General features: G+C 37.2%; 1 protein-coding gene across 2 annotated transcripts; it reads right to left on the bottom strand.

Moving 5' to 3' along the window:
* Nucleotides 1-1,830: 1,830 nt before the first annotated feature.
* LOC121411554 (60S ribosomal protein L9-like) lies at nucleotides 1,831-26,051 on the bottom strand. 2 transcript variants are annotated; one of them, XM_041604350.1, is made up of 5 exons: nucleotides 26,023-26,051; nucleotides 11,917-11,964; nucleotides 11,444-11,649; nucleotides 5,936-6,149; nucleotides 1,831-2,048 (listed from the first exon to the last, which is right to left on the bottom strand). In XM_041604350.1, the coding sequence occupies exons 1-5, from the start codon at nucleotides 26,039-26,041 to the stop codon at nucleotides 1,942-1,944; spliced, it is 594 nt and encodes a 197-aa protein (XP_041460284.1). In that variant the 5' UTR covers nucleotides 26,042-26,051; the 3' UTR covers nucleotides 1,831-1,941. The 2 variants fall into 2 exon arrangements, with proteins under 2 accessions (XP_041460284.1, XP_041460291.1); XM_041604357.1 differs by lacking the exon at nucleotides 26,023-26,051 and adding an exon at nucleotides 25,392-25,414.
* Between the last annotated feature and the right edge of the window lie 354 nt (nucleotides 26,052-26,405).

The following is a 26,405-nucleotide window of genomic DNA, read 5'->3' as shown; positions in this document are numbered from 1 at the left end:
ACAAAACAACTAGTGGGGATGTGACATCATCAGCCCACCTAAATGACCTAATGAATATTCATGACTGTTTTCACAAAATATTACTAAATTTTAAAATTCAATTAATTTGTTGTTATTCGATTTTGATGAAATTTTCGGCATTTTGCTCAGTGAATTCTATCTCTAATCTGTTATACTTTCAGCCTGGCCCATCCCTTTAATATGAATAGCTTTTACCCCCCACCCTTCAGTAGGCATCCATGATATCACATGCGTGCAATATAATGCACATTCTAGGATCCGTTACAGAAAGAGTTGCGTTTAAACGCAAGTCAAAATATCAATCGTAAGTCCCAAATGCGCGCTGTTGATTGGTTAAAAATCAAGTTGAGCATGATTTTTAAAGTTGCGTTTGATTGCAACTCTTTCTGCAACGGCCCCTTATCATTAATATCACCTTTTAGTTCATACAGAAAATGACTGCAAACAAATTGTATTAACACCACTCATTCACAGACAAATTTGTATCAGTATTTTGCCCTTCCATCTTAAACTTTCTGGCCCATACTCTGAACTTGGGTCTAATTCAGACTCTGGTCTACATTGTGGTTTAACTATGGATGGCCAATTGTGACTCAAATTTCAAACAGTTTTAGGATATATTTCTCAGTTCACTTGATACTCGTTTCATTAATAACTGGCTGTGGATAACTTAAGATGATTTTCTCCACTGTAAAATCATGAGCAAAAGAGTAAACTTGGGGAAAAAATAAATACAATGTAATTTTGGGGGTTTATATATTCAGCTTCACATAGTTTCAGCATGGAGTTAGACCATGGCCCAAGTTAAACTAGACTTCAGAATACTGGCCAATCTCTTCACCTCTACACTCCCACCCAACACCTTCTTTCCCTCTCCTTTATCTCTCACTCACCACAATCCCTTCCTCTTCTCGAGTTTAGCACCCGACAGATCAATTTGCACTAGTATGATTCTTTGAGTGGGATAGGGGGCTATATAGATACAAGGCCAGAGTTGAACCAACTGATCCCTTGGTGCCTGACCAAGACTGCGGGTCATTGGTGCAACTTTCTGCACACAAGTGGATTGATGAAATACTAGTATACATAAGAAATCCAGCATCAAATATATTGACAATTAACCAGAATACCAGATAAATGAATAAATTTTCTAAAAGATTCATATAAGATTTCATTAAATCAATTTTTAGTATGGATATCAGATTATGGTGCAAAACTTCTTGATTTTCATACCTGAATCCATCAGCCATAAAATAATAAAATTTGTGCATTCCTTCCCACACTGCCATAATTCAAATATCTACAATATTTCGCTCACCCCGAGATGGCATTATGACATTGGGTAAATACGAGTCACAAAGAAATGTAACAAAATACTGCTGCACCCATACACAATACAACAATATCATAAAAGTTCATGAGGAAACTGATAAATTCAAAGAAAAAAAGAATATATAATTATCCTGATAGGTAGTCTTATTTCCTTGGTCCTACCTACTCAGTTAATTAAATGTTTGAAATTGAATATTGTGTAAAAGGTATTTTATACTTCAGGAAATATAGTAATTAAACTGGATATTTTCAGTCTTTGGTGACAGTGAATTTCTTACTTTACTTCACCAGTTCACCGGTATCAGTCTAAGGTTTATGACTACTGCCAGACACTGGTTAAAAAGAAACACATAAAAAACTCAGTCATTATGGATGATAAAAACAAGCCAAAGTTCAATCGTCCATTCACCTAACACATTCTCTCTCGACTTGGAACCAGCAAAAAATCAAACAATAATAGGCAAATACTCAATTAAATTGGTTTGTAAACTCTGCAAGACTATGTCAGATCTTTTATTATACATTTACATAGTGCAGTGTCAACAGTTTTCATATTTTTTGAGGGTCTCCTGCACACAGCCAGTGTGTTCATGGATCAACGGTTTCTACTGTGGTCTTCTCAGAGACGTAGATACCATCCAAGAATTTTCTGATGTCCTTGTTCTTCACGGTGGTGGATTGCTGGATGAGAGCCGCTACAAGAAAATACAAAGATTGAAATTAAACTCAGGACAGCATCTGAACTTAGCATTTTGATTTTAAGATGTTTATTTTTCTGCAGCATCTCGCACAATTTTTAAAACCAAATCTGTGTCAACACCTATTTTAGCAAGTTTTTAAAACCCAAATTACTGAAAATGCCTATCCTTAACTTTTCTTCTTTTCTTTCAATACCAAAAACCTTTCTGTTTCACATACTTTTCAACTGCACAGCAAAAATTGGATCAGATCAGGATTAACCCTATCTACGCCAGGGTATTTTGGGAGTTCATATGGCCGGGGGGGGGGGGGGGCTCCCAGGCACCCCTTAAGATCTCGGCCATCGACCGTGCCGAAAATTGGCACGCGGGTTGCCTGGGACATAATCTACAAGACTGTATAGTAATTTATTTCATTCGAATCACTATTAAGTGATTGTGCTAAATTATGCGTAATTAGTTTGCAAAATCATACTTTTTCCTGTAACTCCCTAAATAAAGCTACAAATGTACTAATTTTGGGTATAGAAACTCTTTGTGGTATTCTTAGCAAGTGTAAATGAAAAAAATGGTGATATCAAATCATTTTCTTATGTATTGTTTTTTGAAATTTCTCATGTATTTCTTTGTTTTTTTACCTTTTGTTTTTCATTGTTTTTTCAATGAAATTTGTTGGGGACTCTTCTGTGATCATAAAAAGCATAAAATAAATACATTTAGACCAGCAAAATTAAAAATAATCATACATATATGAATTTTGATTGAAACCACAATTTGCAATGACTTTGTACACAAAATCATGATTTTGAGCCATTTTTGGTCTGACATGCACTTACACAATGTTGCGTAATTTCGAAACCACGTACGCGGGTGAAGCAAAGTTGGTCTCAAAAGTAGCGCAAGACTTGAAAGTAAAATGTCAGCGAGCGGCGCGGTCAAAAAAATTTGCGCAGCGAAAATATTGCACGATTCGTTGAGGGGGGGGCCCTCTGAGGCCCCCCTCCGCCTAGATACGGTTAATAATCTTGTACCATCTTCACGCTGGTTTTCAGATTTATCCCAATGGTGTTGCAGGAAGGCGACACTGCTATACACCCACTATAAATGCAGTCACAGTACAACTTAAAAGTTGTCCCGGCACAGGCCACGGATAAATTTCTTGTATCCATTCACACAGGTGATTCTTATGACCTCCGTAACAAAACTTACAGTAGGCTTGTGACCAAAATTTGATACTACGAAAATACATGAGGGCAGAGTTGTTTGAAATCCTCTTCCCACTCTTGTTTATTTACGCGACCCATTTAAGTTATTATGGAGCTATCTATTCCTTTATTTTTTGCTATTAATGTCATTATCTTTCAGTTGTTGAGAACAAATTAACAATTTATTACTTTGCTAAGTCAAAGAGCAGGACCTGTTTTGTGTGAAAATGAAAAGAAAGTGGCAGTGAAGAAGTTATTTCCGCAGACATGATGTAGACTACACTGATAAGCAGCGTTCTCGCCAGAAAAAAATTCACCCATGTCGGGGACTTGTGCTGCCACTCCCGGGGGGTGGGTGCGGGAGGGGGGGTTCACCCCTCCCGCGCGGAAGCGACGGCCTTTTCATGAAATAGAGACGCCAAGGAAGCCCCATTGTGGCGTATTTTTAAGCCCACACAAATGCACATGTTAGGCCTGGGAGTAAACATCGATTGATCATCGATTGATTAAATGATTCGATTGGCATGCCGCCAATCACCAATCGATTAGCAAAATTTACACAAATCGAATGTTCGGCAGATCCCGATTATGACATTGGGAGAACTCGAATACCCAAGTAATAATAACAAAATGACAAGAAAACAATGATGGCACTTCATACAGGTTTAAAAATTATGGTACCGAGAGAATTTTTCAAAAATAATCAATGATTGTATTACATTCACAGTTACACACCAACATGAAAGCGCTCCGAATTTTTTTTAATCCCACCCAACCTTGCCCTCGATACACAAAATGAGTTCATTGTCTGCGTGCACAAAACAATAAGAAAACACACAACCAAGCTCACTTGAGCTGATTGGACCTTCGGATAGCCAATGAAACTTTTGGGGAAACAAAGAAGAAGGCAGTGGTTCCCTTATCAGGAGAGGTCATGACTTCAGAAATAAATTGACCCCTCCCCCACCTGTGTGTGTGTGAGGGAGAGAGAGAAAGATAAGGGTGGGAGCCGGAGAATTCCTTTGTTTCAAAACAATAATGCAACCTTTTTTTCTATCCCCCTCACACAATGAAAACTACATTCCAACATGCGCCCGGTACTTTCTCGACTAGTCTTCAAAAATAGACCCAGTTGTACATGTTGGTTCAAATGATAAAAAATCATAATTTTATAAGGTGTTTCAAATTAAATATTTTTCAAAATATTTTTTTGAAATACATGTGTAGAATCGTGGACAGTGCCACAAGTGGGGGCGGGGACATGGTGTGGGCAAGGGATGAAATTGTTCAAGAAATGCTCCACTTGGGGTCAGTCTCAAAGAATAGTTCATGAATGAGTTGTTTACATCGTTGGACTTTGCACTGGCTGTTCAATCTGGGCTGATTCATTCATATGCAGGGGTGTGGCACTTGGAGGGATGCATGTATAATACCTACTTTCATTTATTCTAAACATGTGACTTTGATGGAGATTTCACCATAAAGTAGGTCAACTATTGTGACTTAAAAGACCTGATTCCCGACGAACAATCGAATCATTCGATTATTTTTTCAGGAAATAATTGAATGGTAAAAATGACAATCGTCCCAGGCCTAACATCCATGCACCATAGCGGTCACGCACAGTTCTCAAACTCCTTTGCTATTCGTTCATTGTGTGCAGAGAGGGCGGGATAAAATGACAAACACAGTACAACTCCTTTGCTATTCGTTCATTGTGTGTATAGAGGGCGGGATAAATGACAAACACGGTACAAGTACATGTTCCTTGTATGTACATACAATGCATTTATTCCAAGTTCAGTAAGCGCAGCTACCGGTAGGTCATAGAGCATAGCCGGTGTGATGTGCGGGGCAGACGGGGGAATAGGCAACGGAACGACCGTACCGTGCCGTCATATGCCCGCAATAGCAGCCGTGAGCTAGCTGGGCGCCTGCCACTTTCCTAGCCGTAGTAGGCCTGTAAGTGGTCTTAAGTTGGTGGGGTCGACTTCGGCGCAACCCGATAAATGAAGTTGATATCACTAAGATGAGTTCATGGAGTGTATTATTTTTTCTGAATATTTCCATTTAATTTTTCCACGCATGTCGCTGAAATTTTACGCATGGTTCCACTTGGTCTCCATTTCCGCACGCATGGTGTTTGCACCATGCGTGTTATACACTGGCGAGAAATAAGTAAACAAATTTATAGTGGTTCATCCAGATGTTGTAGCTGTGTACCTTCACACTGTAGGTACACCACAACAGTCGCGGGGCTTTCCCAATGCTATTACTATAGTTTGAGAGCTAAAGTTTGTTGCAGAGTTATAGCGAGGCAAGGATATCCCAGGGTAGTTTACTGCGGGTTCGAGAATTCACACTGAAGACAACACCGCTACAGTCTCGGGGAAAGTCCCAGGACAGTAGCTGTGTTTGAGGCCAGTGTGACGTTGGTATAAGACAGGCTATCATTGCATAAGAAACACTAACCCTGGGAGCGCTCCCTGGGTTAAAGAAACACATGGTTTCAACTATGATAAATTGCAAATTTGGAAAAAACCTCTTTTGGGTCTAGTCATCAGTCAAAAGGTGAGCAAATTTTGCCCAAACACCCTGCTCTCACTTTTACATGCTGCTAGTAATCATGTCCATTAAATGTATTTTGCAAGTTCACTTTTGTTAGCACAAGATACTCACCAGACTGTGAAACGAGTTCGATGTCATTGCCTTCAAGGATGATCTCATCCTTCTGCTTGGTGGAGTTGGAACATGTGACACCTTCCCTCATATCCACCTTCCTGATGACCTTCTCTCCCAAGAAATTCCTGATCTCCACAAGGGTTCCTTCATTCTGGACGTTGACATTGATGGGGAAATGGGCATACACGGACCTCATCTTGTAGCGGTAGCCCTGAGAAATACATTAAAAAACGCATAGATTCAGCAGTACAGCTATATACAAAATCATAGTGCTGTAGCTCGGATTGTTTACCGGGCTGAATCCTGCCGAGTTGGCATTGACCGGCTCGGAGCTTTACGGGTCGGGTTTCACTTTGAATCCCTCGAACCCGGAAAATAAACCCCGGATTGTTTGATAATATTTGAGGTGTCATTTGTCACCACAATAAAAGTTGTGAAACTATTTTAACAAGCAATCCATCCACCTAGTGTGATGGTCGAGGGGACAGGTCAAAGGCCAACCATCCCTACCTTTTTTTATTTTTCCCCATCATGATCGGACCTCCTGTCTGAGTTATGGCCTTGTGTGTGAGGGATCGAGATGATATAGCTAGCCGGCTAACGGCGCACATGCACACAGTACCTGCCATGTGATATCGTCTGACTGGTCATGTGATTGGCTGAGAGTAATGGTTTCACTGGGTGACAGGGTGACCAGATTTCACAAAATGAAATACGGGACAATCGAAAAAGCATGCTGCACAAAATCAACAAATAAGGCTACACAGTGTTAGACTTGCAAAAAAATACAAATAAAAAGAAAGGAAGGTGAATGAAAAAATGAAGGAAAGAAAGAAAAGAGATTAATTGAGAGGAAAGAAAAAAATGGAGGGGAAATTGAATGAAATAAGGAAACAAGAAAAAAAAATAAAAGAAAGAAAGTTAGAATAAGAAAATGATTAAAGAAAGAATAAAAGAAATAATAATAAAAAAAGGTTTCCACCATTCTTTGAAATGAATAAAGGGGATAAATGTGTGGGAAAAAATAAAGGAAAGAAAGTAAAAATAAAAGTAAAAAAAAGGAGGAAGAAAGAATTCAAGAATGAAGGAAAGAAAAATGTTTCCTTCAATCTTTGAAAGAAACAATGAAAGATAGAATAAATCAGGAGGGGAGGAAAGAAAGAATAAGGAAAAAGAATTGGAAGGAAAAATTATTTAAAGAATGAGAGAAAGAAAATGGAAAGAAGATGAAAGGAGAGAAAGAACAAAAAGAAAAAGGGGAGGAAGGCGGAAAACGAAGCAAAGAAAAGTTTAAGGAAATAAAAACAAGGAACTTTAAAAAAGAAGGAAACACAAATGAACAGAGAGAGATGATCAGAAAAAGAAAGATAGGAAAGATTGGAAAAAAGCATAAATGGAACAAAAATGCAAGCAGGAAGGATAAAAAAGAATTAGAGGAAACAGTTCAAACTTCAAGCAAACAAAAAAAATGCAATAAATTTAACAAAAATCTATAACGATATATTTTGGGTTTTTAAATATATTTCAAAACTTAAAAAAAACGATGAAAATGTTTTAGAAATGAATAGAATTCAAAATAAAACAATGTCAAACTTCACAGCATCACACACAGGCAAAGTTCGAACCTATCATAACAAGACTCAAAACGAAAACTGAAACAACTAGATCTAGTTATGAAAATTCAATAATTTTCTCCTCCGATTACATCACCTATTTAGTAATCTGAGAAGCCATAATATAATTATACGAATTTCCTGCCGATTTTTTTATTATTTTGGTGGAAGAACTGTTTATCATGTGAGATTTGTTTGCACCATTGACAATCTGCTCCGATCCAACATGCCTATAGCTATAGTAGTCTGCCACACACAGGAGGCCAGTTTGTTTGCAAATGTATTGGGTAGTAAGAAAATCACCGTAGAACTTGCAAAAGTTAACAGTTATCCATTTTATTGTTATATCTGCTTCATCATCTGTTGGTTATTTGATGAATATTCTTCACTTTTCTATGTTTTGATTGTACTTTGTTCAATATTTTGAAATACGGGACAAATAGGCGTCCCGGGAAGGGTTTGTCGGGACGCCGGGACACAGGAGCAAAATACGGGACAATCCCGGGAAATACGGGACGTCTGGTCACCCTGCTGGGTGAGAATGTCCAATTTGTTTACAAGTAAAGGCCAGTTGGTCCATTAGGCATGGTCATAACTCGAGAAGTTTTCCTTTTGATATTATGACTGTGATGACATGCAGAATATTTCTCTCTTTTTTTGTAAAATAATCTGTCCGGTTTATTGAGATATCTTTTATACCAGTTTTTTCTGCTAACCATAAAAGCCCTCCCTCCCCCCAAAACCCTGTTGTGTTGACATTTTCCACAAAGTCGGTGATCCGAAAATAATAGCTCAGCTGGGAGTGGGTGCAAAACAATTTAATTCCCATTTAAAGGATACATTAAAGAGGGTGGACGAGACGGACGAGAAGAGGAGGGTGCCGTTACCGGGAGAGAGAAGGGGGGTTATGTGTACAAGAGCAAAAAAACAAAAACAAAAAAACGTGAGAGATGACTAAATGGATGATATGGGAGTAGGAGATATTGGACCGATTCTCAAAGTTTAATATGAAATAAAAATGTATTTTGATTCATTTTTTTAATTAAAAATATTATTACCGGTAGCTGAAGGCTAGAATAAGACAGATAAAAATAAATCATACACAAAAAATAGTTTGATTAAAATATTCTATTGCTTCAAAGCAAATATGAAGAATGAAATACGCTCAGAAATTAACTCTTTCTGCCACCTCCACCCCTCCAAAAAAAATCTGCCCTATGATAGACAGAAACAATCTCTGTGAGAGCCTGTTTGAAAATTGGGTCACCAGAATGATAACATAATAAACAATGTGGTTTGTAATCTGCCTCTTGATTTCACACACACACACACAAAAAAAATCATCTCAAAGCACATGTTTCGTAGTAAATCACTAGCGGTGCACAGACTGTGCTGTTGACCGCTGCACTGGTGATGTGAGGAATTGCGATTTGGCCTTGTATCGTCTCAAACTCTCAATTCCTCTCTACATTACTACTGGATGATATAAACAATGAATTAAATATTTTTGGGGTTTGTATCGTCTTTTGAGAACAAGGTCAGGTGATGTCGGTCACAGATAAGAGTCAAGTAGGTCAAAACTTTGTACTTTTGCATGGACATAAATCAATTTTAGCGGACCGGGTTACCGGGCCTCTCCGGGTCGAGCTATGATTCTGATAAGATTTACGAGCCGGGTTCGGACCGAGTTGAAGGAACCGAGCTACAGCACTACACAATCAATCTTGAAATAAATGCCAGAGCTTCTGAAAATTGTCAATAGCTTTCAACCAGAATTGTTATTGAAAATTCATGAGTAACTCAAAGAAATTCTCCACTGCAAGCAGCTGAAACGTATGCCTCTGACACTACCAGATTGACTTAACCCTAATTTAACTGGGATTTTTCAGATGGTTCCATGACATCTGCTCGGCGAGAATTGCTCTGCTCTAACACCCTCACTAATGGAATGGCCAACTTCAACCATGGGTTTAACAAAGTTATAAATTTATTTATTTGTTCTAATTAGTTAATTATGCAAATAAGCATATAAAATTTGCCATGTTGTTTTCTTTCTATGTTTCTGTTTTTGCCTTTAAGTCAGCTCTTCAAGAATGCTAATTTTTACATTCCTAACAAATATCAACAAGAAATTGTCAAAAGATAATCAATTTCCTATTGTATTTTATGTTCTTTTAAATTCTTAATCTTAATTCTTATGCATTTCTTTGCTTTATTTAATTGCTAAAAAATCATGATTCTGTGTACAGTCAATATAAATTGTGTTTTTACCCAATGATTATTCCTACTTTTGTTGGTTTCAAATTAAATGGATTTATTTTTGATATGCTATTAAGGATCACAAAAGGGTCCCCGACAAAAATCATCGAAAAAGCAATAAAACACAAAGGTCTTTGTGTTTTTTAATAAACTTTGACAAGTAAAAACATTCATACATTTGTTTTGTTGAAAACACAATTTGCATTGACTTTGTACACAGAATCACGTTTTTTAAACAACTTTGGGTCTTAAGGCCTGGTCACACCGCCTGAGCGTTATTGGAGCGGTCGTGGATCGGTAGGGAGAGGGGGTCGAATTTCGCTCACAAAATTGGGGAAAAAATTAAAAACAAAAATCGAAAACAAAATAAAAACAATCGAAATCGAAAAAGGTGAATGGGAGCGAGCAGTGATGATTTTTTTCTCTCCGCTCCAACAACGCCCGGGCAGTGTGACCATGCCTTTACATGCACTCACAAAATGTTGCATAATTTCAAAACTTCTGACTCGATTGTCTCACAAGATGCACAAGACTAGAAAAAAAGTCACTGAGCGGTGTAGTAAAAAAATGTTGCGTGGCAGCGTAGTGACAAAATTCATGATTTAAATACGGGTTAAAAAATACAACACACATAATTTCTAAAATGTTCAAATATTGTTTACTAAAGCCACCCTCTCACTGTGCAACTGGACTTTTATATAGGAAATATTGATAGGGTGTACTGTTCTGTTTTATTTACAAGGTAAATTCTTTTAAATGTCCATCCCAAACTGCTGTATAACTATAAATAGGAATTTTGAGATTGCAGGAGTTACATGGTCTGCCTAATGCCTACATCAAGAAATGGCATAAAAGCAGAAAATCAGTCACACCAATCGCAGTTGGCCGCCATTCATATCCAATACAGATTGTGTGCATCTCACCAGTGTGCCTACTCGGGCTACTTGCCAAGCGAGATATCTGAAAAAGTTATATGGAAATTTTCATTCAGGAACTTTTATTTATTATTTGCTTTATCATTAGATGAAGAATGATAAAGATGGAATCGATATAAAACAAACATACAATGACTCATTCTCGGAACGAGCTAAAACTATTCACACTCGGGAACACCAAGAGTACCATTCTCCCTCCAAAGAAGAGTACTATTGATGTTTCTTTATGGGAATAATTTTGGCCAGATCCTTGAGTGTCATGGTATATTTGCATAATATATTTATATTTGTAATAGATATAATTTGTTTGTTGTCAATGATGTATATGTTGTTTGCTATTTTCCTTTGATCCCGTTGTTCCTATTCCCTATATTCCCCAAACAAGTGGGAATGGCATTTGAACTGAAGTGATATGTGAGACAACATCGATAAAAGTTAGAGCTAGTAGGGGATGGGTGATTGTGGCAACAGGAGACAGAGACCTCGACCGATTGTGGCAGGGGGAGATTATCCATTGAAAATATGGGGGAAAACATATCTATTAGTGCCCCCGAATAGTTTCTAAAACTTGAAAATTAGATATGCAATGCAAAATTTAAAAAGCATGCACTTTAAGAAACATTTAATTGACATAGAGAAATTGGTGCGGAGAGCGATCAGACAAAAAAATGACAAATGATCTGGCATAATAGACTCACCAGGGTGACTCCCTTGATCATGTTCTCGATGTGAGAGCAGAGAGTTCGGACGCATGCCAACTCCTTGCGGCTTCCAAACCACTTGATAACCTGTAGCTTGGTCTTGGAAAGAACACGGATCTCGACCTTGAGATGCTTGAATGTCCGGGAGAGAGATCCACGTGGTCCCTTGACAGTCACAGTACGTGCCTTGACCTTTACTTCAACTGAATCAATAACAAGGGACAATATCATTGAAATAACTTGAATTGAATTCATCAGTAAACGAACATTTGTTACAAGGATTGTAAAATGAATTCAGAAATAATTTTAGAATACTAATTTACAAATAAAAAGGGGGTATAAATGTATTGTTTTATGGATGTAATTTCTCTATGACATCAGCTGATATTTACACTGGTAGGAAACTTATCACAATGATATCTTGATCAGATTATTAAAGTTCAATGTAAGATGTCTGAATATACACTTACCCCCCTCAGGGATTTCTACATTCCTGCTGGCCAGAATAGTCTTCATGGCTGTAAGTAAAGATTTTGGAAGATAAAGGTTTTTAGATATTAAAGATTAATATTCCTTGTAACTTCAATAGAGACAGACACACTGGCAGAAATACATAAGGAAAAAAGACAGTCTTTAATTTAAAGGTCAAGTCCTTCTCAGAAAAATGTTGATTTTAGAGAAAAATCAAACTAGCATAACACTGAAAATTTCATCAAAATCAGATGTAAAATAAGAAAGTTATGACATTTCAAAGTTTCGCTTATTTTTAACAAAATAGTTATATGAACAAGCCAGTTACATCCAAATGGGAGAGTCGATGATGTCACTCACTCACGAGTTCTTTTGTTTTTTATTGTTTGAATTATACAATATTTCAATTTTTACGAATTTGATGATTAGGACCTCCTTGCCTGAAGCACAATATGTCAAAATAATGGAATTCCACGTGTTCAGGGAGGAATGAAACTTCATTTCACATGACAATGACGAGAAAATCAAAATATTTCATAATTCATATAATAAAATACAAAAGAAATAGTGAGTGATGTCATCAGTTCCCTCATTTGCATACCGACCGAGATGTGCATATAACTGTTTTGTGAAATGAAGCGAAACTTTAAAATGTCATAACTTTCTTATTTTACATCCGATTTTGATGAAATTTTCAGTGTTATGCTTGTTTAATTTTTCTCTGTTTGTTCAAATCAAGTTTTTGTTGGGGTGGACTTGTCCTTTAAACAAAAACAGACCAGTGACATACATTCAATATTTACACAACTAGTAAGCTTGCCGGACAATTGTATGCAAAGTGGATTTCAAAGTATTGTAATAAATCATATTGACTTGACAGTTTAAGTAACTTGCTTGTTAGAAGTTCCATAGCAAAACAACATAAATCAAATTTCATAAAGTAATGAAAAGGGCTAGTTATTAAAGGGAAAGTTCACCCCCAACAATAAGATTGTAAATGCCAGTATTAAAAAGAAAATATTGGTGAAGGTTTGATGAAAATCCTTTAAAGAATAAGAGTTATGAATATTTGAATTTCAAGTCTTTGATTTGTGATGTCATATGCGGGCAGCTCCTCATGTATGATGTACATGCAATTTAAATTCAAATTTTTTAGTGGATCATGAGAAATTAAATATTTCTCATCCAGAGGAAGGTATAAAACAATGTGTCTGATGAGATAACCACCAAGCAAATAAAATCTTTTTTTTTTTTTAAATGGTTTTTGGGGGAATTTAAATCATGACATATCAAGAACCTGCTCGTCTGTGACATCACAAAATCAGAACTTTACAAATTCATAGACGGATTTACAAAAATAAAAATATTGTATCCATGCCATCATTCAATGAAATGCCATTTGTTGCCCTTTCCAAATAACACCTACACCAAGGAACTAGATTTCAACAGAACGTTTTAAAAGCACCAACAGTATGCACTCCAGATGAGCAAACAAGTGAATTCCTTAGCACTACATCCTGACTTATGAATCCTGCTGAGTATCGTCGTAGAAGTATAAAATTCCATCATCTCACTGTTTATTGCCTAACCCCACACTGGCTACTAAAATTAAATGTATACGTAGACTGAAATGATTAATCATAATTGCAATTATTAGCTGCTCTGCCACCCCCTGTATCACAGTCAGTAGGTAAGAATATTTCTGACATGAACATCCACGTTTTTTTAAGGAAACATTTACAAATTAATGGTAATTATGCTATAATATAAAACAACCTTCATGAAAAAAAATCAATTAAAATCTGTACACAATTTATTTTGTTTTTAGTAACCAACAAATAAGTTATATTCAATTCTGTTTCTTGGGTGTTCCTGAATATTTAATGAGGAAACTTTTTTTCCTTAAGGAGGAAATATTGTTGTTTCTTTGGATAAACTGCACCTGACTTTATAAGGTGTGGTTTATTTACCGAAAATACAGTGTCTTTAATACTAACAATAATCTCTGAAGTGTTCACAATCATCATGTGAAATGATTAGATAAGCAGTTTTTCAGCTCATAAAAAACTTCCAGCTCATGAAACAAGCGGGGAAAATTGCACCTGGACAAAATTGGTAAAAAATGTATTCCATTCATTTTACTGCCCAACTCCTGAATTATTAGAGTAGACCAAGAGTCTATTCTTTTGATCTAAATTTTAGTGCCCCATTTTACATTATTTAGAAACAAAAGATAGATGATCAAATCAACTTCAAGGCCAGTATTCTTCCACTAGTGGTAACTGACTTCAAATACACTGTAAGCCCCTGGGCGGTATTCTGAAAATCGTGTTAACTTTCATGTTAAATACCGTGTTATCTCTCTGATTTAACACGCCCCTAACATACCCCCAAATCGGTATTCTGAAAACCGTGTTATCTCATTTCGTGTTATGTTTAACTCCTCCCATTCTGCATCTCCTTAATCCAATCTAATGCACTGTTACAGAAAAGATTGCGCAAAATTTTCAGGGGAAAATCATTGTGTGCGCGGTGTCACAAAGCCTGCTGCATTGTGACATCATTCTGTGAGCGCATTTACAGCTAAATAAAAGTTAGAGCTAGTAGGGGATGGGTGATTGTGGCAACAGGAAAGACAGAGACCTCGACCGATTGTTGCAGGGGGAGATTATCCATTGAAAATATGGGGGAAACATATCTATTAGTGCCCCCGAATAGTTTCTAAAACTTGAAAATTAGATATGCAATGCAAAATTTAAAAAGCATGCACTTTAAGAAACATTTAATTGACATAGAGAAATTGGTGCATAGAGCGATCAGACAACAGAAAATGATATTTTTTCTCACTTTTGCCCCCCCCTTCCGAAACATATAGAATGACGTCCTATGGCAGGAGAGATTTTTAATTGCTGTACTTTTTTATTAGACTTTTTCAATTTTACTCTCCTCCTTTTTGTCTTTGATTTTTAACGATATGGCAAAAAGGAAACATAGGAGCATATGATTTTTTTCAATAATCCAAATTAAAGATGCATTTGGAGGGCACTAGTTCCAGACAAAGAAATGGCTTATTTCGAAAGGGTGGGTGCTATCGCGTTAGGGTGCGTCAACGCGAAGATTCGTCCAAAGCCCCCCGGTTTGCCGAAAGGGTGCGTTGGGAGCGCCACGTCGCATTCACTGGAACGCGCTTTTTCGTCCAAAGCCCTCCCGGTTTGGACGAAAGGGTTTGTTTAATAATAATGAATACAAATATTTATAAGAAAGCTGAACAAACAAAAAAGACGAGTGATATGTGAAATTTGCATAGGAACATAAATCATCATATGGCACAAACATTCTTTTTAAGGTAAAAAAAAAACAATGACGGCATGCTGCATGAGGATTTTTCAGTGGAAATGTTTTATGGTGTAATATTGATACATGTAAAAATTATGACTGATTTCAAGGTTCTTTCAAATAAAAAAAAGTAACTTACCTTCAATTTTACACTTTGCAGGTGTATATTTATTACAAAGGAAAACATTCGTATAAATGGAGATATTTAGTGTCCCCCAAATTATAAAACTTACGGCAGATGTGTCCTGGAAGGGCAAGGCCAAAATTGATGTCGGGTCAGCATTCACAACGTTTAACTCTTCAGACCCTACCTTACTATATTTTACACTTGAGACCCTGCCTCAGTATATTTTGTGAGATGTATCTGTTGTGTATGTGTGCGTGTTGTGTGTATAATAATGATAATAATATGTGCGTGTTGTTTGTATAATAATAATAATAACAATACTTATAATAATAAAAATAATAACAATAATAATAATAATACTTATAATAATTTTCACCCCAAAGAGTGAATTTATGGAAATGAATTTGGAGTGAAAAATTGGCGCCAAGTGGCTTATTGCAAGGGTGGGTACATGGATCTGATTTTATTATCATTATTATTATCATAATTATTATTATTATCATTATTATCATTATTCTTAGTTGAACTTTTCTTTCTTTTCCTCAAATTGTCAATGCTTTAAATGATTGAAAATCCACTATTTTACGTGCAAATTGGCAATGTTTGACAAAATAACTTGTATTCAGCTTTCTTATAAATATTTGTATTTATTTATTCATTATTATTAAACACACCCTTCCAACGCACCCTTTCGGCCAAACCGAGGGGGGGGGGCTTTGTTGGACGAATCTTCGCGTTCGCGTTGACGCACCCTAACGCGACAGCACCCACCCTTTCGACATAAGCCCAAAGAAATTGACGTTTAAAGAGAAATTCCAGTAGTTGCAGTAAACACTGATTACATGAGAAAGTCTGTAAAACAAGGCTTCATTGTCAGTATATCATCGAGGATCTAGATCTGGTATGTACAGTTACATTATCTGACCTTTGTGAAATCTAGAAATCTACGCTGAAAAATGGTCTCACCGAAGATCCCCAACACAGATAAGCGCACGTGGGACAATGTATAATTATTGCTTAGAGCGTCGGGCCCGACGCTCTACCTGAACCCTGTGCTTATTTCCCGGGGGGGGGGGGGCCACTTCCATTCAAGAGTGGATACCATGCGCGACCATGGGGTCTCGAAAAGCACCCTAAACACGTAAGTTCCATATTCTGAAAATGCACCCCTTAACAAGTATTTGCGTGTGAAACCCTACCCTTAACAAGTTATTGGAAACAAAACGAAACTCTTGGCAAATATTCCCTGAAATGAACCCCTAAACAAGTACAGGAATGTTTTATTGTGACAGGTCCATCGGCTTTACCTTATTTGGTTTAGTACGACCCCCACCTTCTACACCTCGCGCAAATAGGACTCTAAGCTAAACACGAAGTGTTGGGGCAAAAGGACATCCTTAATAAGACATTTTAATTTTGTTTTATGATCTCCGCAAATTCGACCCTAAACTTGTAATTTTCCTAGCGAAATAGATACCCTTTTTTCATTATTTTTGTGTTTTTGACACCCTTATCACGTTACGTACGTAACATGCCCTATCGTGAAAAGGACATCTTTTTACGTGTTTTTTGGGTCGCACATGGTATCCACTCCTCAATGTAAGTGGCCCCCCCCCCCGGGGCTTATTTGCTGATTTCTCAGCAATTACACAATTTCTTCCAGAATCCTTTGACACATGCGTTTTATTTACACAGACACTTTGGTGGTCATTTCATTGGATTCTGTACGAACTTATTTTGATATCGTTACCAAAACTAGCATTTACCTTCAATCATTGTCCTATAGTGGAAATGTAGAGAGAAAATAAGTTGGAATAAAGAAAATTTCTGTAGTGGTAGTTCTGCCAGACGATACTATGCCTGTCTATGTTGTTACCAACATTACCGTCTGCTAGAAAAAGTGCAGCCATCGTCTTCCCCAACTTTATAACCTCTCTTCGGGCAATGTTAAATATTTGTGTAGTATCTTTGAACAAAATTATTGCTAACAGTAACACCATTTTCAGAATACCAAATTTTGTGTTATCTTCCTCCCTAACAACAACACCGCGTATACGCATATGGGCAGTAGAGGTGCACGGCCAATATTGGAGACTGTCTCCCATGAGAGAGATTATCTCCAATAATAATATCAGAGACTTCTGTAAAGAATTTGGGTATCCAATTTCAGAGACAGTCTCCAGTTTGGGAGACCAATTTCTTTGTTTACATTTGCTTTAAAAGGATTACCTTGGCGGCAAATAAAAATGTGATAAGCCGATTCCTCATGAAAAATTACCCCTTTTCGCCGTCTACTTCAAAAATTCACCATCTACTTTTTTGAGTTTTGTTTTACTTTTGTCAGGATTTTGTTGTCATCCACACACAAAACAAATGCCATGGGCTTCTGACCTCACTGTCCTAATTGAGACAAAATTTTGGGTGGAAAAAATTATGCTTTTGTTGGTGTTGTTTCTTATGTTCTTTTGCAAGGCAAGTCTCTAATAAGGGAGATCATCTCCCACATTTCCATTGGAGAGTCTCCCATATTGGCTGTACGCCTCTACTGATGCGCGTTGCGTATTTAATTCATCATGTTCATGACCTGCAGTCTGTGCATGGTCACGGTGTTAAAGGGGAAGTTCACCCTGACAAAAAGTTTATTGTAAAAATAGAAAAATTAATGAAAAATATTGACGAAGGTTTGAGAAAAATTCATCAATTAAAAAGTTATTAGAATTAGACAAATAGTTTCACACCCAATCATGAAAAGAAAACAAAATTAAGTCATCAGGAACCATACAAAAGTTGAAATGTATGCATTTTATATTACATAACACATGGGACAGCTGCTCGTTTATGACGTCACAAATCCAAAACTTTTAACTCTAATAACTTTCTTACTCTTTAACGGATTTTCCTCAAACCTTCACCAATATTTTTTACTATTTTTTCTGCTATTTTTACAAGAAAGTTTTCTTCAGGGTGAACTTCCCCTGTAATCAGTAGAGGCGCTGGTCCAAAAATTGGGATTGTCCCAGAAAACAAGGATATCCTCATAAACCAAGACAAATCATGTCTTGATAAATTGAGACGATCAAAATAACCTCATTTCTTCATTAAATTCTTACATTCTAAACCCCTTTGATATCCTTAGATCGTTTCAATTTCATTCTCACCATCTTCTCTCCTTGCTTTTCTTGTCTTGTTACAAACGGTCGTCTGTTTAACAGCAAATTCTCTTTTTCTACTTGTGTCGATTCTGGCTTCCTTCGCGGTGGCAGACCCATACAGCGTTAGCGCAGCGCAGTAGTAGACATACACAGTTTAGGTGTTTCGTACGTACGCACGTACGCGCATATAGAGTCAGTAGAGAATCGACACAAGTAGAAAAAGTGTGGAAATTTGCTATTTAACAGGCGGCCTTTTGTAACAAGACAAGAAAAGCAAAAAAAGAAGACGGTGAGAATGAAATTGAAACAATTTAAAGAAATCAGAGTGGTTTAGAATGTAAGAATTTAATGAAGAAATGAGGTTATTTTGATCGTGATATAGACGGTCAGACCTACATACGCGTTTTACTGTTATTACTGGCGGCGTGTGGCGGTATCCACAGATAGGTGTTCTGGATATAACCACACGCGTATGTGGCTGGATGGTAAAGACACACGCGTGTGGCTGTATACACTGCCTTTCAGAATACCAATCATGTTAGTTAACACCGTTTTTGTGCTATTTGCTAACATGGTTTTCAGAATACTGCCCCTGGGCTAGGACTGCCCACGAAGAAGCGGGCAGGAGCACTCCTAGTACCAATGAGGTCCAAACATTACATGTATGGACCTCATAGGCGACATCAGTGCTAAAATTGGGTTAGAGATTTATGTGGATCTAAATTTATTGTAATTTCAACAAAAGTACTAGCTAAATTTGAGGCTTTTGTTGAAATTTTGCTTTAATGATACATTAATGCTTCAATAAGTAACAAAAAATTGAAAGAAATGAAGGGGAACTTACATTTTGACGACTTTTTCCTGATTTTCTTGGCAGTTGTCCTTCACTTCTGACTCTCGATCGGACCTGATATGCAGATCACGTATACGCGTTCTCGTCAGGTGATCGGTCGGTTATTCTTTTCGCCAGATGTTGATAATTATATATTTCATAACGCAGCGTTCATCGCAAATTTAGCTGAAAGAGATTGAAGTTGAACAGCGCAAGCTTTAATTTATTCAGAAATAACGTTTGATTGCACAAGTTTCGCCTCGGACATTTAGGATCATTTGGTCCCATATTGGCGTAACTACGGGGAGGGGGGGGGGGGTGTCCCTACCACCGTCCACACCGGGCGTCCACGTACAAGCCAGCAATTATCTTTTTTCTCTTTTTTTAACCAAAATGCTTCCCCCCAGAAAAAAGAACCAGGGTTAAAGAGAAAGACAATTATGATAGAGGAACACAAAATACTTTATTTTTTCAGCTTTTAATGCATCGACTTATAATCAAATATTAAATGGGGCTTAGAACATTTTTTTAAAAAGTCAATTAATAAAAATATTCCGCTCTTCGGGATTTGAGCTTTCATGAAATATCCGATCTTTTTCATGATTACCGAAAATACTTCAAATGTCAAAAAAAAAATTATCGGTGTAGTAGCTGATACCTTGCGCCCGCCTTAATTATTTTAATGTTGAGATACTTTGCTTTAATTTAATGAATTCCTAAAAGCATTAATTCTCAGATCATTTGTCGCAATCGAATGATTCGATTGGTAAGCTAGTTGTATAATTATTATGATTCATGAATTGTTTAAAATGTGTCTCTCTATCAGTTTTGAATATTTAAAAAAATGTCAGCTCGTGCTTTTTGCTCGCAATATTTTGATTAGTAAGAAATTCTTGTGTATGCGAGTTTGATACATAAATAACTAGAGAGAGAGGGGGGGGGGGTGTCCCTCAGCTACTTGTCCTTGCTTATTCCAATTTTTTTTATTATGCTCGTGTTGTGAGTATTTCAAAGTCTTTTCTTTTTCTCACCCTTTTTATTGTCTCGGAGCTTCCCTCTATTTCTTTGCTACGATGTATAGCCCATCTTACTTGTTTCATTTTTTTATGTTCTCATTTCATTGAAAACATAATTATTAAACTGACGTAGAAGACTTTACAACAAAATTTTGATATTGTTTTTTCTTGTTTGTTTGGCTTTCTTTTTTCTTCTCCTCAGTCCTTTTTCTAATTAGTTTCCCTTTCCTTATTTTATATTATTTCATTTCATGAGGCATCCGCCAACTTATATACAACAACAAACGTTAGAGGCGGATATCCAGTAAGGGGGCGTGGTGGTGTGCCCTCTAAAAAGAGGAAAATAGGAAGGAAAAAAAGCAGGATTTATCTTGGTGAAGATGATAGTGGTGGTGATGGTGGCGGTGATGATGATGATGATGATGATAATAATGATGGTGGTAGTGGTGATAAAGATGAGAATGAAGTTGGTGACGATGATATGATGATGATGTAATTTTGTCTTTAAAGAAATAATAGTGCAAAGGCGAAATCATTTAAAGTTTATTATGAAAATAGCAGAAAAAAATAATTTGAAAAATTGTACGTATGCGTATGGAAAATCTATCCCCCACCAAAAAAGAAAAAAAGTGAGATTTTGTTTTGTTATTTGTGACGGCGTAGGCCTATGCGAACAGCTGTGTGATATAATTATGGTAAAAAAAGTAAATGAAATGCCAAGAAATACATGATAATGACTTTTATTGTACATTCAGTATATCAGTAGATAAATTCATACTCGTTCCAAAAAAAGAAGAAAGTGGGTATATTATGGACCATTAAAAATGGGCAGTTGCTCTATATATTATATTACATAGAATATATAGAGCAACTGCTCGTGTGTAGCGGTAAGTTATTCACCTGATCTACATAATTCATGCGGCGCACGGCGCGTGCGCAATGTTTAATAATTATTGTTGTGAATACAATGAATGTCATCAAAAACATAATAACACAGATCAAATAGTGCCAGCTCGACGCGCAAAATGAGAAAAAAATATATATTTTCTGCCCTGATAATTTGATAACCCTAACCTAACCCAATTTCTAAGTATTTTTATCATAAACAGGATAACTATATACAATGATTGAAATTAACTTTATATTCTTTTGCGAACAAAATGAATATGAAAGACAGCTTTTTGATAAAGAACACAGTTTTAGAGCGTTAGAGCGCGATTTATACCTACAACCGCTAACATAGGCGGATCCAGGGGGGCCGAGGGGCCCGGGCCCCCCTATTGGCGGAGCAAAAAAAGAAAAAAAAAAGAAAGGAAAAAAGAAAAGGAAGGGAAAAGAGAGGAAAAAAGAAGAAAGGCAAACATAAGAGGAGGAACATGATTAAATGAAATAACATTAGGGGAAGACTCTGAAAATAATTTTTTTTTAAATCTATTTGTTAGGATAAAAAATTTTCGCTCCCGCTTCGCGCCTTATTGTCTTTTAGGGTATTTGCATATCTTGCTCAATATGGAGCTTGAAAAATCAAACTTTGAAGTCATTATACAAAACATATTTCAGCTGGGAAATTGAACTTTCATTATTTTGTTTCATTTACAAATTGATTTTTAAAAAGTGCTCTGTAAAAATGTCTGTGATATCATCTGAACATTATCATTTTCTGCTTGCGCTGCGCGCTCGCAAAATTTGAATTTTCAGGTACGTATTATTTTCCTGTATTCCATAAAGTTCTCAAAAAGTTCCCTATTCAGGTCAGATTGTTAAAACGTATCAGCTAGCGCCGCACGCTATAGCATTTGGATTAGTCGGTTATGTATATCCCAATATTAATTCTAAATCAAACTAATTTGATGACAGTTTATCAAAAACTTCGACTCGCGATTTCTGCTCGCATTGATAGATATATAATGCCTCTTATGCATAATTACAAAGTGCTTTAAATGTCCAGTTTTCAGGCCATAAAATTAACACATTTCGCGCTCCCATGCGAGAGAAATAGGAAGATGGTCATCAATTTCATATGATGACATAATGCCCTCATAGCATGTTCCGGTCCTATGTAAAAACTCAAAGTAATAAAAATAAAATACATCAGCTCTTTTTTAACTGTGATCCATCACAATTCACAATTTTCCCACAAAGTGTTTGCATTACAGAGCTTAAATTCACCCTTTGTTATATCATATATTTTTAGCTCGCGCTTTGCGCTCTCTTTATTGATTTTCATGATAAGAAAGTTACTTAGAATACAGTCAGACCGCAGGTCCCAAGAAAGTGGCTTCTTTCATCCAAGTGATATTCATGACTTGAGTTGTTTTGCATATTTAATGAGCTTGATGCGGACCGAAACACCTCTTTTCATTCAGTCATTGCTGCTCTAATTGTGCATCGAATTTCATGAATTTGGTATCATTGTAAAGAAGAAGAATCATTCTTTCAGGTCATGTGTTTGGATTTATTCAAAAATTTTGTAATATAGGTGAAAATTTTGATCTAAAATATGCTACAAAATAAATATTTTCATCTGACAAAAGCTGTTTTTTTCATACTTTATTTATGTTTGAGCCCACATGATTTTTATATCATGATAAAGGTGAATATGTATGCATTAAAATGATATAGGTTTCAAAATAAGAATTGGTTTAATCAGGTCAAGATCACACTTTTCCTTTGCCAAGTACATAAAGCAGTTTGAAAACAAGAATACTGCACTCTGATTGGTCAAAGAGACCACCCAGTGGCAAATTCCAACGGTTCCAGTGCCTGGGTTCGTGGGAAGGTCACACTTCCCATGTGGTAATCTCCTCAAATACCCCGCGCCTGTTGTTCTGTGAACCTTATCCAGCCAATCAGAACTCTGGATTTCATGCAAGTAGAAAATTTCAGAAATCTCGTCTTGTACCTTGGTGGGAAAAGTGTGATCTTGACCCGATTAAAAGATGCCGCATATCAAGAGTGGCATTGTGAGAAAGTACAGAAGTTCAGCTTTATGGTGATATATATATCATTGAGGCTCAAAATAAAAAGTTTTGTACAATTTGCAAAAGAAAACAGAGGAAGAAAATTCAGTTTTGAGGCACACTTTCAGGCCAGAAATTTACTTATTTAACAAAATATTGTATACAAAATAAATGACCAATATGAAAGAGTAACTTTTACTCTATCTGATGGTGCAATAATATTTCATTTAACTTGAGGTTAAAATAGGTAAATTCTTAGAGAAAGAAAATCTCACGAATCACGAGATTTTGCAAGGAGGAGGATTCAACCACGAGATGATTTGGATGAATCTGGCCTTTTTGCTCATTAGCATAGGGACCTGCGGTCTGACTGAATACCCAAATTCTAGGTCGAAATCTAAAACACACGTTAATTCAGATACGCAGATTGTTCTCTATTTAAATCATTATCCAGTTTCAGATCACAATATCAAAAAGTGTCTGCTCGCGGATAAATAACTTATCCTTTTCATGATAAAACATGAATAGTGCGTCCAGAATCTTTCCCCATAATTTTGTTTACCCATCACATTTCTCCTATTTTCTCCTCCCTTTTATTTTCCATTAATTTTTCTTTCGTTCACTTTTTTTCTGTCCTCTTTTCCCATAATTTATTTTACCCATCACATTTCTCCCTATTTACTCTTCCCTTTTATTTTCCATTAATTTTTCTTTCGTTCACTTTTTTTCTGTCGCCTTTCCCCTTCTAAGTTCTATTTTTTTTTCTCGTCTCACCGCTTTTCCTCATCCCCAGCCCTCGATCGACGCCCGTGCAGATTCGCAAACAATATCAAGAGTATATGTCTACTTGCAAGGGCGGAAATCTCTCCCCAAAGGTAGGGGGACCAGGGGCTGGAAAATTTGACAAGCAAAAAACAAACAAAAAAAGAAGGTTTATCACCCTCTAAAGAAGGTCATCTTGACCAAAAGAAATTTGACAAGCAAACAAGCAAAAAAAAGGGGGCATGCCAAAAGTAAGATCGTCTCTTCCAAAATACATTTCGAATTTGAACGACATGACCAAAAATAGTAGGGGGACATTTCATAATGTGCCCCCTACTATTTTGGGTGAGGGGACATGTCCCCCGGCCCTGGGGTTTGCGCCCATGTGGGTGGGGGTGTTGCGCCTCCCTATCGGGATCATATCACAGCGAGTATACACTCTTCCATATTGGGAGAGTGTTTACTCGCTGAGATTTCGATCTCACACATAATTTTATAAAAAAAAATAGAACAGCTACGCCTTGAACACAGGCCAAAATGCCTAACGATTTCTCCGCGGCATTAACAACTCTCGTAAAGGGCGCTCCATTTATACATAACGTTGCATGAACAGCTCTCTATGGCGACGAAATTTACCGCGGAATTGCAGCCAGCAGCGTGGGAAATTGGCAGAAAATTCAAGAAGAGAACCGGTGAGTACCGATTTAACAGTATTCATGTATTAATTAATATTTATTTAATCATAAGAATAATTTTTTTTTACGGAAAGAAAGCTTAGTTCTAAGCTAGGGCGGCCCAAATGCGCGTGAGTGGAGTCCCAGTTTCTTAACACGGGTAAGTATTGCGGTGTCGCCTAGACTAGAGTGGGCAGGAGCTCCCTCCCAAAAAAAGCAAAATATCACCAAAGTCACCTAATAAAACTAAAAGACCATAGGCCTACCATACAAGAGTTACTAAAACCTCAATTGCCGATGCATCTTTTGTTTATCCAACCCCATCCTCCCAAAATTCAGATATAAGATAGACTTTAGAGCCTTTTGGAAGTCTAAATCGAGGCTCATCAAGTTCAAACATGAATTGACGCTTATGGGACTACACTATTACAAATTATCCGAGCTGTGAATATATCATAAAACCATGACAATAATGTGAGACAACCTTTAAGACCTCACTGAAATTTAACTTGCTATATATTTTTATAACATATAAGAGACAACTGCTCCATTATTTTATGAAAATATTGAGAGATGACCAAGATACATAACGATTTTCATGATCTATTCTCTAACCTTAGTACGGGTTTTTTCGTGCAAGAGAAAAAGGACGAATTCTCGGCCGGAAGTAAAGAGCGTAGAGGCAGAGGTGGATGCATTGTGGGAAGGGTATATGCAAAGAACTTGAATTACAAGACAGCGCACTTCCGTTACCACTACATTCTTCGACTGGAAATTGTGTCAAGGACCCGGTCAAGGACGAGGCTCGGAGTAGAGCTATCGAGCGGGGGGAAGGGGGGGGGGGGGGTGCCAGCCAAATGTCATACCGAGGTTTTACCTGACTGATAAGAAAGCACGAATGCCTGTGAGCAAGCAACCAGGGGACCGACGGCTTAAGGTCCTCTCCGAGGGACCTGGTAATGAGGATAAATGCCTTACCAAATAAAGGGCACTAGCGCACCACTTGGGAATCGAACCCGAGTCACCGGAATCCGAAACCCCCGCTCTACCGACTGAGCTATCGCGCCTCCTAAATTACTGTACACGTGTGACCAAAATTGAAAGGGATATTTTTCGGTTTTGGGCGTGGGCTGCGCGTGCACTCGTAAAGGGTACACTGTAAAAAAAGAAAAAGAAATGGTTGAAATTACTAAATAAAATTGCATGTATTTTCAAAACGCGGGGGGGGGGGGCACTTACCACTTACATTGACGAGTGGATTCCATGCGCGACAAAAAAAAAACACGTAAAAAGGATGTCTTTTTCAAGATAGGGCACGTTACGTACGTAACGTGATAAGGGTGTCAAAAACACAAAAATAATGAAAAAGGTGTATCTCTTTCGCTAGGAAAGTTACGTGTTTAGGGTCAAATTCGCGGGGATGATAAAACAAAATTAAAATGTTTTATAGATGATGTCCTTTTTGCCCCAACACTACGTGTGTCGAGCAGGGCCGTAGCTGGGGGGGGGGGGTTATGGGGTGTGACACCCCCCCCCCCCCAAGATTCATGGCAGTCGGCAAAGTCATGTACCAGTTGGCAAAATGGAGGATAGGGGAGAAAAAGAAAGAGGGAAAGAAAGGAAGAGAAA

The sequence above is a fragment of the Lytechinus variegatus genome, chromosome 1, assembly GCF_018143015.1.
Source record: "Lytechinus variegatus isolate NC3 chromosome 1, Lvar_3.0, whole genome shotgun sequence".
Taxonomy (NCBI): Eukaryota; Metazoa; Echinodermata; class Echinoidea; order Temnopleuroida; family Toxopneustidae; genus Lytechinus; species Lytechinus variegatus.
Note: the sequence above shows the minus strand (reverse complement) of the source record. Positions and strands in the feature narration are given on the sequence as shown.

What these genes read in the sequence shown, in the direction of transcription:
- LOC121411554 (XM_041604350.1), bottom strand. An exon ending in TGTAGAAATCCCTGAGGGGG is followed by an intron (nt 11,650 to 11,916) that starts GTAAGTGTATAT and finishes TTATTGATTCAG; the next exon opens with TTGAAGTAAAGGTCAAGGCA. An exon ending in TGATCAAGGGAGTCACCCTG is followed by an intron (nt 6,150 to 11,443) that starts GTGAGTCTATTA and finishes TGTATTTCTCAG; the next exon opens with GGCTACCGCTACAAGATGAG.